We start from the raw sequence: 14,611 nt of genomic DNA on the forward strand, positions 1-14,611 counted from the left end.
TTTGTTGAAAAGGTTTGAATAGTGTTCAATTTTATTACTTCAAAGCGCGAGTGTTTCATGATATATTTCTATTTTCTTATGTATTCTGCCTTCAGAATTCAACAAAAATGTTCTAATTATTTTCTTTTATTTTGCAATATGCCCTGCCAAAAAAAATTAAAAACACGTAACCTTTTGCCAGATCTTGCTGAACTTTTCTTGGTGAATCAGCAGCATCTGGGACTACTATGTTATGAATAGAACACACATTCTTTTAATGCGTTTTGTTTGTTCGTTTGTACTTTGTACTACGGCCTTGAGAGTTTGTACGTTTGTTTGGTTTGTACGTTACAGTTTGTGCCTTGGTTTGTAAACTTTCTGTCCCTCCGGGTTATTTCAATTTATAAGAGTGATATATGGCATAGTATATGACATATTTTGTCTCTCTGAAGCTGTGTTGGTGCTGGAACAATTCACTTTTTTTTTTGCCCAGGGGACTAGACCAAGACGAGGTGCTCAGTGCTCACTGACCCAGACCTGGTTCATGGATGGTTTTGGATTGATTAGATTTGGAAGCATTGGATTGAACGGATGTGCATGGATACGGGGCGGGCCCTGTTCAAGGCACTGCACTTAATTACACCAGGTGGTGCGGTGGTGCTGCGGGTTTCCATGAAACCAACAAATTTGAATGCTCGCATTAGGATCAGGCAGATTGCATATCGCAATGCTGAAGGGTCATGGCAAAATAATCTCAAACGCTGTACAAATACAATAGATCAATAGTGCTCTCTTCAGGAAAACCCTAGAAGAGGGTAGGCTGCCGGAAGAATGGAAAACTGCCAAAATCACTCCAATATTCAAGAAGGGATCCAGAAGCAAGGCGTGTAATTACCGACCAGTAAGTCTGACCAGCCAAGTTTGTAAGATACTTGAGAGGATCATTCGAGCGCAACTGATGCATCATATGGAAATCAACAACTTGCTCAGCAAACATCAACATGGCTTCACCACCCGGAAATCATGCCAGTCAAACTTGCTGGAGACCTTTGAGGAATGGACAGAGGCACTGGACAATGACTTGGATCTGGATATAATATTCCTCGACTTCAAAAAGGCGTTTGACACGGTCCCCCACGAAAGACTAATCAAGAAGCTCAAGAGCTATGGTATAGCTGGCAAGATCTCTGACTGGATAGGAGATTTCCTACGAGACCGTAGACAGCAGGTATGTGTTGGTGAAGGACTATCCGAGTGGGGTCAAGTCAAGAGTGGGGTGCCTCAAGGTTCTGTGATAGGACCAACGCTATTCCTACTATATGTGAACGAGCTGCCGGAACTAGTAAAGAGCGGTATCAAACTCTTTGCTGACGATACAAAAGTCTATCGGACCATCAATGGAGATCAGGACACAAAGGCATTACAGGAAGACCTAGAAGTACTGTCCAAATGGTCCGAGGATTGGTTGCTCCAGTTCAATGTAGACAAATGCAAAGTGATGCATTGTGGTAGAAAGAACCAGAGGGCTAACTACACCTTAACTCAGGATGGAATTGAACACCGATTGATGAAAACAGAGCAGGAGAAGGACTTGGGAGTGTTAGTGGAGAGCAACTTGAAACCTACATTGCATTGTCATCAGGCGGCCAACAAAGCAGCAGCGGCACTTAGAAGGATAAAAAGAGCTTTTGTCAACTTTGACAGTAGCAGCTTCAAGATGCTATACACAACGTATGTGCGGCCTCACCTAGAATATTGCATGCAAGCAGTTGGTCCCTACATGGCCCAAGACTTCAAGGAACTCGATAAGATCCAGCGCAGAGCAACCAAACTGGTAAGAGGGCTGAAGAATGTACCTTATGAGGAGCGACTTAAGCGGCTGAAGATGTATGACATGAAAAGGAGGCTGCAAAGAGGCGATCTGATACTGATGTTCAAAATCATGAGAGGGATGACTGGACTAGAGTTCGACAAGTTCTTTGAAGAGAACACAGAGGAAAGAACAAGAGGACATAACAAGAAACTGAAAGTACAGAGAGCCAGACACAAACCGAGAGCAATGGCCTTCTCAAGACGCAGTGTGCAGCACTGGAACTCTCTGCCGCAAGGTGTGATCGAAGCCGAAACTGTTGACAGCTTCAAGAACAGGCTAGACCGACACTGGGCCACAACCATTCCTGAGTAATTTGTCTTTAAATCACGGCCAATGACCTATGACCGATGTGGACACCAAATAGACCATTGTCTAATCCTAGTCCACTGAACCTATACCTATACCTATCACTGCAGTGTCAGGCTGTGAAACACTGTCCAGATTAATCAGATCAAGATTATTGTTCATGGGTTAAAGTCCAACTTCACTTTTAACCCACGGCCGGCTGGGGGTCCTGGATTTCCACGCCCTGCTGAGTGCTGGCAGCTGGGGGAGGGTGTTTGAACACCCCCCTTCTAACTCGGCTCCTGGGCCACGTAGCGATACATGGAAGGCGGCGTTTGAAAGAGCGTCATAAATAAGGAAGAAATCACTTTGGTCACTTTTTGGTCAGTTCATAGGTCAGGTCAGGTCTGCTCACAAGAGGTTATTGAAGGCCAAAATTCGCTGATTTGTAGGTCAGATGCTGACAATTTTCAACAAATTGATGCACAGCTCTGAAACTAACAAAGCTACAGTGCTGCGGATAAGCTAATCTGATAGCCCTATTAATGCTCTTTCTGAGTAATCATCTGGGATTTGGCCTACCATCAACGGTTTTGCCTACAGGGGGCAAAAACTGCCAAAATAGCTGATTTTTTGGAAATGCTTTTCTGCAATAAGTTTTGATTGAAACCTTGCACAAACTTTCTTTTACCAGCATCGTGTTCCTCTCGTCAACACGCTTTGAATGAACTATCATTTGACCTTGAAAGTTAACTTGAAAATTTGACCTCAGGTCAAGCCTCAAGGTCATGACCTGACCGGTAAGGGTCAAGTTGCATATCAGTTGATCCGTTTCGTCGAGTCAAACACAACTAAAGTGTTTTCATTGCTCTAGCATGCCTCTATCAAAAGTTATTAGGATGCAAAAAACAGCCAGATACCATTGGTGAACTGAGATGACTTCAGGGGCAAAAAAGGGGTCACAGGTACCATTTTCATGTTCAGTGTGTCAAAGATGCTAGTAATTCGCACATAATTCGGTGTTTTAGAGTGTTTATAATGACTTTCGTCTAAAAAAGGCGACTTTCAATTTTCTCCTATTGACATAATGAGCAGGTCGCAAAATTGACCTGACCTCAGGTCATCGATATCAAAATTCCAAGACGAACATTTTGCACATAATGTTGCTCTTATCAGTCTCTGAGAGTTTCTAAGTGATAGGTCACTTGGTGTAGCTTTGGCAGACATGAAACTTTTTAGGTATGTAGGTAGTGAGATCACTTGACCTGACCTGATGACCTGACCTTAAGTGATCTGGGTCTGAAATTTTCACAACCTATGTAGAAAAGATGTATGATAAGGTGTGCCGCAAAAACCATAGGAGGGGGGGGGGGGTGTTCAAACACCCACCCAGCAGGGCGCGGGTTGAAAAATGTTGCATGTTCTTACATAATTTGACATCCTGGATCCAAATACGATACCCAGTCAGCATGTGGCGTGACAGAGAAGAAAACAAAACAAAAAGCATGACTTAACCTTACCTATTTACCTACAACCTACCAACCTACAACTAACAAACCTTAAAACCTACAACCCATTAGGTATTCATATTTTTAGTGGCTCTAACTTACGTTACTGGCCTCGCGAGGAGGGCGGCGGCCTAACTACGCCAAGCTGTCCTCACTAAGACCGGTGGCCACTGGGGCATTCCACGTCAAATCAAACACCGAAATCCGTCATCCCCTTCGATTTTTCTGAAAATTTGTAGGCAGACTGGTCATGGTTCAAGACTGAGTTACGTATAATATTTTCGAAATTTGATAACGTATCGCTGAGATATAGGTCATCGAATATAGCGAAAAATGCCACACATCAATTTTTTAAATGGCTATAACTCTGGTTCCTTTTCTGGTATCAAAATGATATTAACAGGGTCTTATAGGCAATTGATAAGGCTTTGATTTTTAATTATAAAATTAAATTGAAGTGACCTTGAAATGCATTTGACCTTGAATTAAAACAGAAAAACTTAAATAGCAAAAAACACGTCACCTTCGATTTGGGTAATTTTTACATATTATGTCCGTCACAATGTTCCTAACCATCTGTGAAAAAATTGGAGTGGGCCATTCATAACTTTCGCGGCAAACGCCGTTTTCATGCATCAACATCACGCAACCGCGCGTGACCTTGAAAGACAGAGTCAAGACATGCTTGCTTGTGTACACTTTCTGAAATGAATTATTGCTGATTAGTGATATCCCAAACTCTGCGAGAATGGAAATGCATAGTCATCGTAGTCAAGCATTCACGTTCCATAGTAAAAGTGTCTCAGGCAAACGGTATTTTGCGGTGAATTTTGAGCCGTGTGGAAATGCATCTGAAGTAAATTCAACGAAAACATTATCACGCAACGATGTCTTCACGTCTTTTGATCTTCACTATACGAAAGAACATACATTTTTTAGTATGTATGGGGAATTTCTAGTTAATCCAATAATAAATATGGCAGTTAGAGGCCTGCTAAGAGTAACATGTCACCGGCTGAGGCGGGCTCGGCCAATGCGGGAAACGCAGCAATCACAATTTTGTGTTTACACGTTCATATTTCAATTGTTTACCAACCGATTTTCAAAATTTTTTCACCATAAGATTGCCTGTACATTTCTTAGTCTTCTCACAAAATTTGACGCGAATCGAACGTAATCAGCGGTAGGGAGCGCGATGTAAAGACGGAACCGTTCCGTTCCGTCCCGGCACAGTCTACAATTCAGGCGGCGCGTAGCGGTCGACGCCGGCTGCCGAGTCGCCGCGTCGCCATGCGGCGACAGGATGTTCACTTTACACCGCTATTACTAGAACAGTTGTGAACCGATTTTCTTATTGCTTGCACGATGAGATGTCCAATTCAATTCTTGACAGGTAGCCATAATTAATTTCGCATTAATCTTATGATATATTGGCGAAAAACAGGAGGGGTGGGCGAAATTCGCTCTTCCCCCTCCACTGCGCGTGCTAACATACGTTTGCATATGTGCAATTTTCTTCAAAACTTATGAATGGCCCACTCTAATTTTTTTCACAGGTTGTTAAGAATATGGTAGGCAATAAAATATATGAAAATGAGCCAAATCGAAGGTGACGTGTTTTTTGCTATTTCAATATTTGTGCTTAAGAACAGAGTTAAGCAAATTTCAAGGTCATATATTTAAGTAGGTGCAATTCTAAACAAATGCTTAAGAAATTACCTAAACAGTAAGGTTTATTTCATTCAAATCAAACAAGTACAACCAAAGTTATGGTCGTTCAAAAATATAAAGATGCAACATTTTGTAAAAATTTGATGCCCTATATTTAGAAGACTTGTGGTCAGAATGTGCAAAAAACATCAATGTAATGTCCGGGGCCACACAGGAACTCGCTCACAAATTTATAATGAAATCGCTGATGGTAAGGTGCAAAACAGCCGATTTTTGTTCGATTTGACGTGGAATGCCCCCACTTTAAAAGTAAGGCAACATGTGGTAGGTACCCACCTACTTTCTACAGTATCACTAACCTGGAAACCTTGTTTCAGATTATTGAAAGGCTTTTTCCATTCACAATAAGACATGGCGGAAGATCTGGTTGACAATTTGAATACATACAACGAACAGCTGAAACAGGTATGTCGTGAATGGAAATGCAGTTGGTGGCTGCCATACCTTTGGCCAGAGAGGAATGGTGACCAGCTGGAGTATAATCTTTTGAGTGCTTGTGACTGGGTTGTAGCTTTCCCTACAGATCATTTGTCATATTTTGGTCTCACATCTTGAGTTTTCACAGCTTGTCAGCCAGCTGTCTGCTGTTTTTGCGACCGTTGTCATGTGTCATTTGGTCCCAAAGATTGGCGTGGATGTTTTTGTCGTCGTGCTCAGTGTGCGTTGCTGTTCAAACGATCCTGTAGTCAGTGGGTACCAACTAATAACCCGGCGGCAGTTGGGCCTCCGCATCTGCCAGTCGCTGGCGGGCAAATTGTTGGTATTAGGTACTGGTGCAGATGTCACACGAAGGTTTTCCAACCAAGGAGGCGTGCTTTCCCGGAGATGTTTCTTTCTAACTAAATCAAACAAAGACCACCATATGTCTCTATATCAGATATAACGTGGTCTATGAATCAAACCAAACCAAACGTAGCTCAGCCTACAACCTGCAAACTTGCAACCAAACCAACAAGCCTACAGTGCCTCTCATTGGTTGGAAAACCTTTGTGTGACATCTGCAATAGTAATGCTTATTTGCTGCCCCCTCCCCCCCCCCCCCACATACATAGCTTCTCTAAAGATATTTTCACAATGTTGTAAGGTGGATAAGCGAAACTCTTGCACGCATTTTTTAAAAAATAGTTTGCCAAAATGTTATCCAAAATGGACGTCAACGGTCAAAGTGGTGTAAAAAGTCTAATTTTAGATTGACTTTTCTTAGTTTCTGATAGATTTTGATAGTTTTGGATTCTTAGTTTTTAACCGATCACTGGTCAGGAACTAGTTAAAAATGCACTGATGGCAGGACTGGTGCCGTTAAGTTCATTTACCGTTACGTTTCATACTCATCAGGTTACGTTTTTTTTATATAAATTTAGTCCGAATGGTTGAATGGGCGGATTTGAGGAATCAGAGCCCGCACTAAGCATAGCTTGTTGTGCTGACCCTGACCCCACCACCCGATCGCGCAATTCCAGTTGTATGGCAGGATTTTGTCCGAACGTTTAACGTGCCCTCTCGACTGGACACGGTCCCCTCCGCTCACTCACGTTACCTGGCTTCTGTGCGGTCTCTGCCACAGACACGCACGCCATTACACGTAGGAGCTAAATGTGGCCGCCCGCACCGGGGCTTGTACCGGGCTCTCACTACCCGTTAAGCGTCGAATTCCGGCGCTTTTATCCACTCGGCCACGGAGAGGACAACATTTTACATCATACATTTTCATCATGTTTCGGAGACATCATACAAAACGTAAAGGGGGTCAACTTTATTGCCCTCCCCCTCCCAGGCGGCTCGTGGGTTAAGTTCCTTGACCGTGCTTTCTTGATATATGGAGATAAACCCTCGCCGGCACAGGGGGGGGGGGGTTGATGCACCCCCCCTAAGGTTTTTCGCGAATAACTCGCGTAAAAAGCGGCCGATCGCGACGAAACTTTCAGTACCCTCGCATTGATCAATTTTACACCTACCCTGAAAATATCATGACCCTGACCCAAATGACCTTTGACCTGTGACCTCTTTTCCGAGACCATGTGTGGCCGGAATCGCGATTCGGCGTATGTCGGCTCGCATTAGCCGCGCGTTTGCAACATTTTCGTGGTTTCAAACGTTCAAACATGTGATTTGATGTTGCTCCCATACATAAGGGTGAGTGTCAAGGTCGCCTGAAGGTCAGGTCAGGTCATTGACCTTTGGTGACTTCTGCTCACTTTTTCGAGTTTTACATGTTTCTAGGCTAGTTTTTGTAGCTGAATTCGAATTTAGCAACCATTTGAACATTTACGAAGTAGTTTTGGTGCCTTCGTAACATGTTACGAAGCTGTCAGAGGCGGATGACAGATACTACGAATACCCGTCACGACCCCTGCCGGTTGACCTGACCTGACCTGACCCGACCTGGTCTAAACGCTTAACGACATCATCTGTGATCAAAACTAACACGATATTCGTGATCAGCACTAGAGGTGGCAAAAGATGAAAATTTTGGGAACCAGACTCGAACCAGACCCGGCTGGATATTTCTGGAACCAGTCAGACCCGGTCTTAGTTGGAATCGGAACCAGTTGGACCCGTTCCCCAAAAGTCAATTAATACAAACTACTTGTAGGTATCGTTAGTTGCATCGGTTGCATCAAGTAAAACAGCCTATTTCCCACTGGGAATACTCACGAGCTATTGTGTGCAAAGAAACATTCACTTCATTCACTTCATATTTTGCAATAATGTGTAGTGTGCAATATGTATAGTTTATGGAAGGACCCGGTTGGACCCGACAGAAAATTTCCTGGAACCGGTCTGGACCCATATGGGTCCAGACTGGTTCTTTGGACCGGGTCCTCGGGTCCACATTTTGCCACCTCTAATCAGCACCCCGAAAACCCCTTAGCAGCCACACTTTACGACTTTCTAACCGGTCCCGATATTCCCGATTTTTGGGTCATTGACCTGACCTGGAAGGTCAACCGATGGCCTAGGACCTTAAAATTGGGTATCATTGGCTTCCTCTCGTGACGGGCAACACGCTCGTTTTTTCCGCGAAGCTCTAGCTCCATCAGGGGCCAAACGCGTGGGGGTCGTACCCCCCCCCCCCTTGTGCCGTCGAAGGACTCAAAAATGGTCTGTGCCGGCGAGGGTTAACAAGCAGTTCACACTCACTTATCAGTTGTTAATGCGAGAATCGATGGGACTAAGACGAATGGTACAAAACGCTCTACTAGCTTTTCTGCGCGAACGTCTACGACCCTTATTTATAATAGCATTGGGCTGAGACAGCTTGTTTGCGTGGCAATCAAGTAACTCATTTGAAGAACCATAAAGCGGCCAGCGATGTTTTGATTTGTTGACATGCGACATGCGATTCTTTCTCAGAGTTAGATATGGATAATGCTGATCACGAATATCGTGTTAGTTTTATCACAGATGATGTCACAAACATTCTCACTTAATTCTGGGCGCTTTACAATCCCAACACTCTGACTATTTAATTACGAGGCGGGATGGGCGTGTCTCGGTGGGGTGGCGTCGGCAACGGGGCTCTCTGGACAACCTCTAATGCGCGACGCGTTCGGCTTGGTGGCGGCGACCGGCGATTTAGTTTGTTTGAATCCATTTTAAGTTCTTGTATATGTGTGTATGTGTTTATTTGCTTGTATGTTTTTTAACAGAGATGGTGCCTCGAATTAAGCACTTTCGAGTGCTTTTGCACCAGTTCTTACTTATCTTGATTTTGTGTATTCTTTTGTTTCTTAACCCGCGCCCTGCTGGGGGGGGGGGGGTGTTTGAACACCCCCCCTTGTGGTTTTTCGCGAATATCTCAAAAACGGCGGCGCGGAGGCGCCGCCGTTTTTGGTACACCTTATCATACATCAATTCTACACATGTTGTGAAAATTTCAGATCAAGGTCATTCGAGGTCAGGTCACCAGGTCACTTGAAGTGACCTCACCTCATAAAAAGTTTCAATGTCTGTCATAGCTACACCGAGTGACCGATCGCTTTGAAACTTTCAGCGATTGCTAAGAGCAATAGCATGTACAAAATGTATGTCTCAGAATTTTGATATCGATGACCTAAGGTCAGGTCAATTTTGCGACCTCCCCATTGTAAGTCAATGGGAGAAAATTGAAATGCGCCTCTTTTGGATGAAAGACATTATAAACACTCCCAAACACCGAATTACAAGTGGTTTAGACACACTGAACTTGAAAATGGTGTCCGTGACCCTTGTTTATGCCCTGAGGTCATCTTAGGTCACAAATGGTATCTAACGGTTTTTCGTAAATAACTTTTGATAGAGGCATGCTAGAGCGATGATAACGCCTTAGATGTGTTCAGCTCGACGATACGGATCGACTGATATGCAACATGACCCTTTCCGGTCAGGTCATGACCTTGACCTGAGGTCAAATTTTCAAGTTGACCTTTCAAGGTCAAGTTATAGTTCATTCGATGCGTCTTGACGAGAGGAACACGATGCCGGTAAAAGTAAGCTCGTACAAGGCTTGGGTCAAAAGTTATTGCAGAAAAACTGTTTTTGAAAAAATCGGCTATTTTTGCAGTTTTTGCCCCCTGCAGGCAAAACCGTTGACGTTAGGTCAAATCTGAGAGAATTACTCAGAAAGGGCGTTAATAGGGCTATCGAATGCGCTTTTCCGCGGCGCTGTAGCTCTATTGGTTCCCGAGTTATGCGTTGGCTTCTTGGAAATTTTCGACATTCGACCTGGAAATCGGCGAAATTTTGCCTTCAATGACCTCTGGTGACCTGACCTTTGATCTGACCAAAAAATTGACCGAAGTGATTTCGTCATTATTTTTGACGCTCTTTCGAACGCCGCCTTCCGCGTATCGCTACGTGGCCCAGGAGCCGAGTTAGAAGGGGGGGTGTTCAAACACCCCCCCCCCAGCAGGGCGTGGAAATCCAGGACCCCCAGCAGGGCGCGGGTTAATAAACGTGATGATGATGATGATGATGATGATGATGTCTTTAAGCATTTAGACCAGGTCGGGTCAGGTCAGGTCAGGTCAACCAGTAGGCGTCGTGACGGGTATTCGTAGTACGTGTCAACCGCCTCTGACAGCTTCGTAACATGTTACGAAGTCACCAAAACTACTTCGTAAATGTTCAAATGGCTGCTAAATTCGAATTCAGCTCCAAAAACTAGCCTAGAAACATGTACAGCTCGAAAAAGTGAACCGAGGTCACCAAAGGTCAATGACATGACCTGACCTTGACATCCACCCAAATGCATGGGAGCAACATTAAATCTCATGTTTGAGCGTTTGGAACCACGAGAATCTTGCAAACGCGCGGCTAATGCGAGCCGACATACGCCGAATCGCGATTCCGGCCAAACATGGCCTCGAGAAATAGGTCACAGGTCAAAGGTCACTTGGGTCAGGGTCATGAAATTTTCAGAGTAGGTGTAAAATTGATCAACTCGAGGGTACTGAAAGTTTCGTCGCGATCGGCCGCTTTTTGCGCGAGTTATTCGCGAAAAACCATGGGGTCCATCCGCCCCCCCCCCCCACCTACACATGTGAGGGTTAAAAATAGTTTTATCTAACCAGCATTGGTGGTTGCAGCAGACTGATTGTGACAAGTTATCTCGAATCTATTCAACATGTGACTCGCGTTACCCTGAGACGTCTCAACCTTTGGCTCAAATGGCCTATACATATTGTGAATCGACTCGACTTTGATTTATTAAGCTTTCAAATTGTTTGATTCGCTTCAACTCATGACTTAAAGAAAATGACCGATTCTTGAGTCGATTCATGATTCGACTCTTGAGTCGTATACAACCCAATAATGAGACCATTTAAGTACCGAAAAGCTGTAGGATATTAGAAATAAGGGGATGGCATTGGTCTGAACGGCCACCATAGTCAGCGCTGCTGAGGCTGGCCACCCGGTCTTGCAAACGTCACCCGTTTGTCGCAGTCCTAGTTATTCCTAGACATACATAGGTATCTGAAAACCAATCCATATATTTGCAAATGTCATTCCACTTATGTATGGATTGACGGCTAATGAACGTTTCTCGATATAGTTATGTTCTTTTTGCTTATAGGTAGAGGCTGCTCTCACAAATAATCCGTCAGATGATGAATTGTTGAAGTTGAAGAAAGATTTGCTGGAGGTTATTGAGCTCACGACGGATCTTATCCGCGCTCAAGCTCCGGGTTCTTCGACGTCGCAAGGTAGGGACGTTGTCTTCATTTCCGTTGACATTCTGAGTCATCATACTGATAAATTTGGTAAAGAGCTGTACTTGATATTGTCTGTTATTCTTCTCAATGTTGACAATTATCGTAATTCTTCTCGGATTTTCAAAACATTTATAATTATAGGTATTAGGTTGAAAACTTTCACAAGCAGATATTTTACCAATTTAAGTATGAAAATGATTTGAATCAGCAACTTAACCTGTTTGGATAGACCTGTTTGGTATTATTAGGTAGAACTACGACATGAGCTTCCGATTACCGGCTCGTGTTTGTTTTTACCGATGTCCATATGTCTATCTTTGCTGTCCTTTTTCTACGCATGACGGGTATGGCGATGTTTGCAGATTCGTCTGAGGTTCAGGAGCCGATCCGCGACTGGGAGGTCGGCGACAAATGCTCAGCCATCTGGTCGGAGGATGGACAGTAAGTGCCTCTCATGGAACCACTACGGACGTTCTCGGTGTCAAATATCATCTCGGGCCTCGGGGTGGTGTTTGTTACTTGTCGGTCCTCGGACGTCCAATGAAATTTCTGCTGTTATATGGCGACAGATACATGGCCAAAAACAACACTTCTCAAACAAATGCTGATGATTTCCTCTTAGCCATAGCATTCTGTCTCTTACGAGTTGTGTCTTATGCATGGAAGAACAGTGTCACTGACTTGGTCGCCGCACCGGCAGGTACTACAACGCGCTGGTGGACGAGGTGACCTCGGACGGACAGGTGATGATCCACTTTGTCGGCTTCAAGACGGCCGAGGTGACGCGGCTGGCGCTGCTCCGCGACCCGCTGCCCGAGCAGCCCAAGGCCGAGGACGGCGCCGAGACCTCCAAGTCAGGGTGAGTCAGCTGCAGGAGCCCGGAACGGGGGCGACGTCGCAAGGATAGCTATTATGCGCATCTGGAACCATTCAGGGCGCCTTTCTTAGGCACATTTTAAGGGACGAAAACGAGATAAATGAAGCTGGAAAATGGTAAAGCTTTGTTACTTGCGCGCTAAGAAGCATTGTCCCATTCACATTTCATGTTCCATTATTTGGAAGGCCAATATGTCTGAGCTAGCTTGAATCGTATCTGTCTGCGTCTTGGCAGGTAACATTCGAGAACGATGTTGATTGCGTTACGTATAAAGGTGGAAGTGATTTCGCGGGCAGCGTTGTGGTAGACTGGTGATAACTCACCCAACTGCGACCTCTGCAGTGTTTCAGGGCCGTGAAAACGGCTGTAAGCCGTAGATGGCTGTCGCACACCAAACCACCGATTTTGACGACGCTGGACAACCGTACAGTGGATTTTGAGTCCATTTTGTATCTGTACTGTCCGTATCGCCCCCTTTATTCTCTTTCTGCTATAGCTGTTGGGAATAATGTCGTGTCCATCGTTGTCTTTTTCACAGTGCCTATAACTGATTGCTATTAAAGTAGGTACGATCTTTGTTAACGTATTATTTATAGAGAAATAGCCAGCCTGTAGACGTATTTCAGGTGACATTTTACTTGCGGCCATCGCTATTGTAAGAATTAAAGGTAGGGATGTTGTGCCATCGGTGTCGCTACATTCCATTCAGGTGTAGTCTCCCTTCCAGGCGCACGAACACGACCCGCCTTCCCGGTGCCTACCGAAGCCTGAAGATGCCTGGGAGAAGACACCGACATTCCGGCACCAACGCCCAGAATCCCGACCGTATTTGTGTCCACTACAACGGTGTCATTGTCTGGTGCCCCCTGTGTTTTGATCCCCCCAATATCGAGACAATGTACCGACCAACTCTTGTCGGTCTCTAGACCGGATGCACCGGCATGAGTGGTTGATGAGTTGCAGGAGCTAATAGTATGTTGATATTAACGTTCCCTTGTATAACGTCTGATTTCAGGCGGAAGACGAACCGTAACCAGCAAGAGTACTTGAAGCGCAAGAAGCAGAAGAAGGTACAGCGTTTCAAGGAGATGGAGGAGGTTCGCGAACAAGAGAAGAGCAAGTGGCAACAGTTCAACACCAAGGTAATTTTTGCAAGGGTATATTTTGTTGTCTTACCTGTGTGTCCATTCCCGGTTTATCTTCCCGGGGCGGATCATCAAGCATTTAAATGTTGATTATTCTCTTCTATCATCGGCATCTGTTGCAAGATAATCACAGCATTTTTATCTACAGGTAAGCAAGAAGAAGAACATCAAAGGCTACACCAAGTCGTCCATTTTCAAAACGCCGGAGGCTGTGAACGGCAAAGTGGGCGTTGGAACATGTGGCATCGGAGGCAGGCCAATGACCTCGTACACCACAGCGGACAAGTGGAAACGCGGCGTCTAGCGAAGCCTAGAAGCGTGTGTGGCTGGTGCTCTCGCAAAGAACCTGTCCGTTGCCGCGATGTCGCGTTGACATCTCACGGACTGGATCGGACGATCGTATCTATCCTCAAGGATCTCCACATCAGTTCGGCCGCGGCTGCAGTGAGTTTCCTCTCGCTGCTTCTCGTCAAACTGATGGGTCAGATACGTGAGTGGGTGCTTCTGACAACCCGAGATGCCTGGCGTTGGAACCAGACACGCTGGTGAGGCTGTCTGCCAATGATTGCTCCAGTGTTCACATAAAGACCTTCGAGCGCTGGAACTCGGATCCGCGCGGACGCCGTCAGGACCTCCTGCTGGCCGTTCCGTGTGTCCGTGCGAACCGTTGCACGGATTTGTGGTGTGCTGGGGACGCTCGAGTCATCGTTGCCCATGTCGTGTGGACGTGACCGATTCGAAAGTTGCGCCTGTGCTTGAATGTGTCAGGAGGTGTGTATCTAAGAGCTAGGAACTGTATGTGTGCCTGCCTATACATGTGGATGTGTGTGTCATGGGCTGCTGAAGTCGGCGAACTTGATCGAGTCTCTTTGTGGGTGGTTGAATGTTTCTTCCTTGTTTTCACACTGGAGACTGCAAGTCATATGATTGACGTGTGCTCTACTCTTTGGAATGTATGACGATGTGTACAAAATTAAATACAAATGAACATAAGTTACTTATCACTGATCCGGTATTCT

The 14,611-nt window shown here is 45.1% G+C and overlaps 1 protein-coding gene across 6 annotated transcripts; it reads left to right on the forward strand.

Annotated features, from left to right (window-relative positions):
* The first annotated feature begins 247 nt into the window (after window positions 1-247).
* Window positions 248-14,596, forward strand: LOC122391395 (survival of motor neuron-related-splicing factor 30-like). 6 transcript variants are annotated; one of them, XM_043385240.1, is made up of 7 exons: window positions 248-322; window positions 5,694-5,781; window positions 11,432-11,561; window positions 11,933-12,011; window positions 12,271-12,429; window positions 13,463-13,589; window positions 13,741-14,596. In XM_043385240.1, the coding sequence occupies exons 2-7, from the start codon at window positions 5,728-5,730 to the stop codon at window positions 13,894-13,896; spliced, it is 705 nt and encodes a 234-aa protein (XP_043241175.1). In that variant the 5' UTR covers window positions 248-322; window positions 5,694-5,727; the 3' UTR covers window positions 13,897-14,596. The 6 variants fall into 6 exon arrangements, with proteins under 6 accessions (XP_043241175.1, XP_043241176.1, XP_043241180.1 ...); XM_043385241.1 differs by having other exon boundaries at window positions 248-305; XM_043385245.1 differs by having other exon boundaries at window positions 298-318.
* The last annotated feature ends 15 nt before the right edge of the window (window positions 14,597-14,611 follow it).

Source organism: Amphibalanus amphitrite, unplaced genomic scaffold, assembly GCF_019059575.1.
Source record: "Amphibalanus amphitrite isolate SeventyFive unplaced genomic scaffold, NRLGWU_Aamphi_draft 000435F_arrow, whole genome shotgun sequence".
In the NCBI taxonomy this organism is placed as follows: domain Eukaryota; kingdom Metazoa; phylum Arthropoda; class Thecostraca; order Balanomorpha; family Balanidae; genus Amphibalanus; species Amphibalanus amphitrite.

Coding starts and splice junctions, on each gene's coding strand:
- LOC122391395 (XM_043385240.1), top strand. CDS start 5,728: ATGGCGGAAGATCTGGTTGACAATTTGAATACATACAACGAACAGCTG. Junction 12,012..12,270: donor ATCTGGTCGGAGGATGGACA/GTAAGTGCCTCT, acceptor CCGCACCGGCAG/GTACTACAACGCGCTGGTGG. Junction 13,590..13,740: donor GGCAACAGTTCAACACCAAG/GTAATTTTTGCA, acceptor TTTTATCTACAG/GTAAGCAAGAAGAAGAACAT.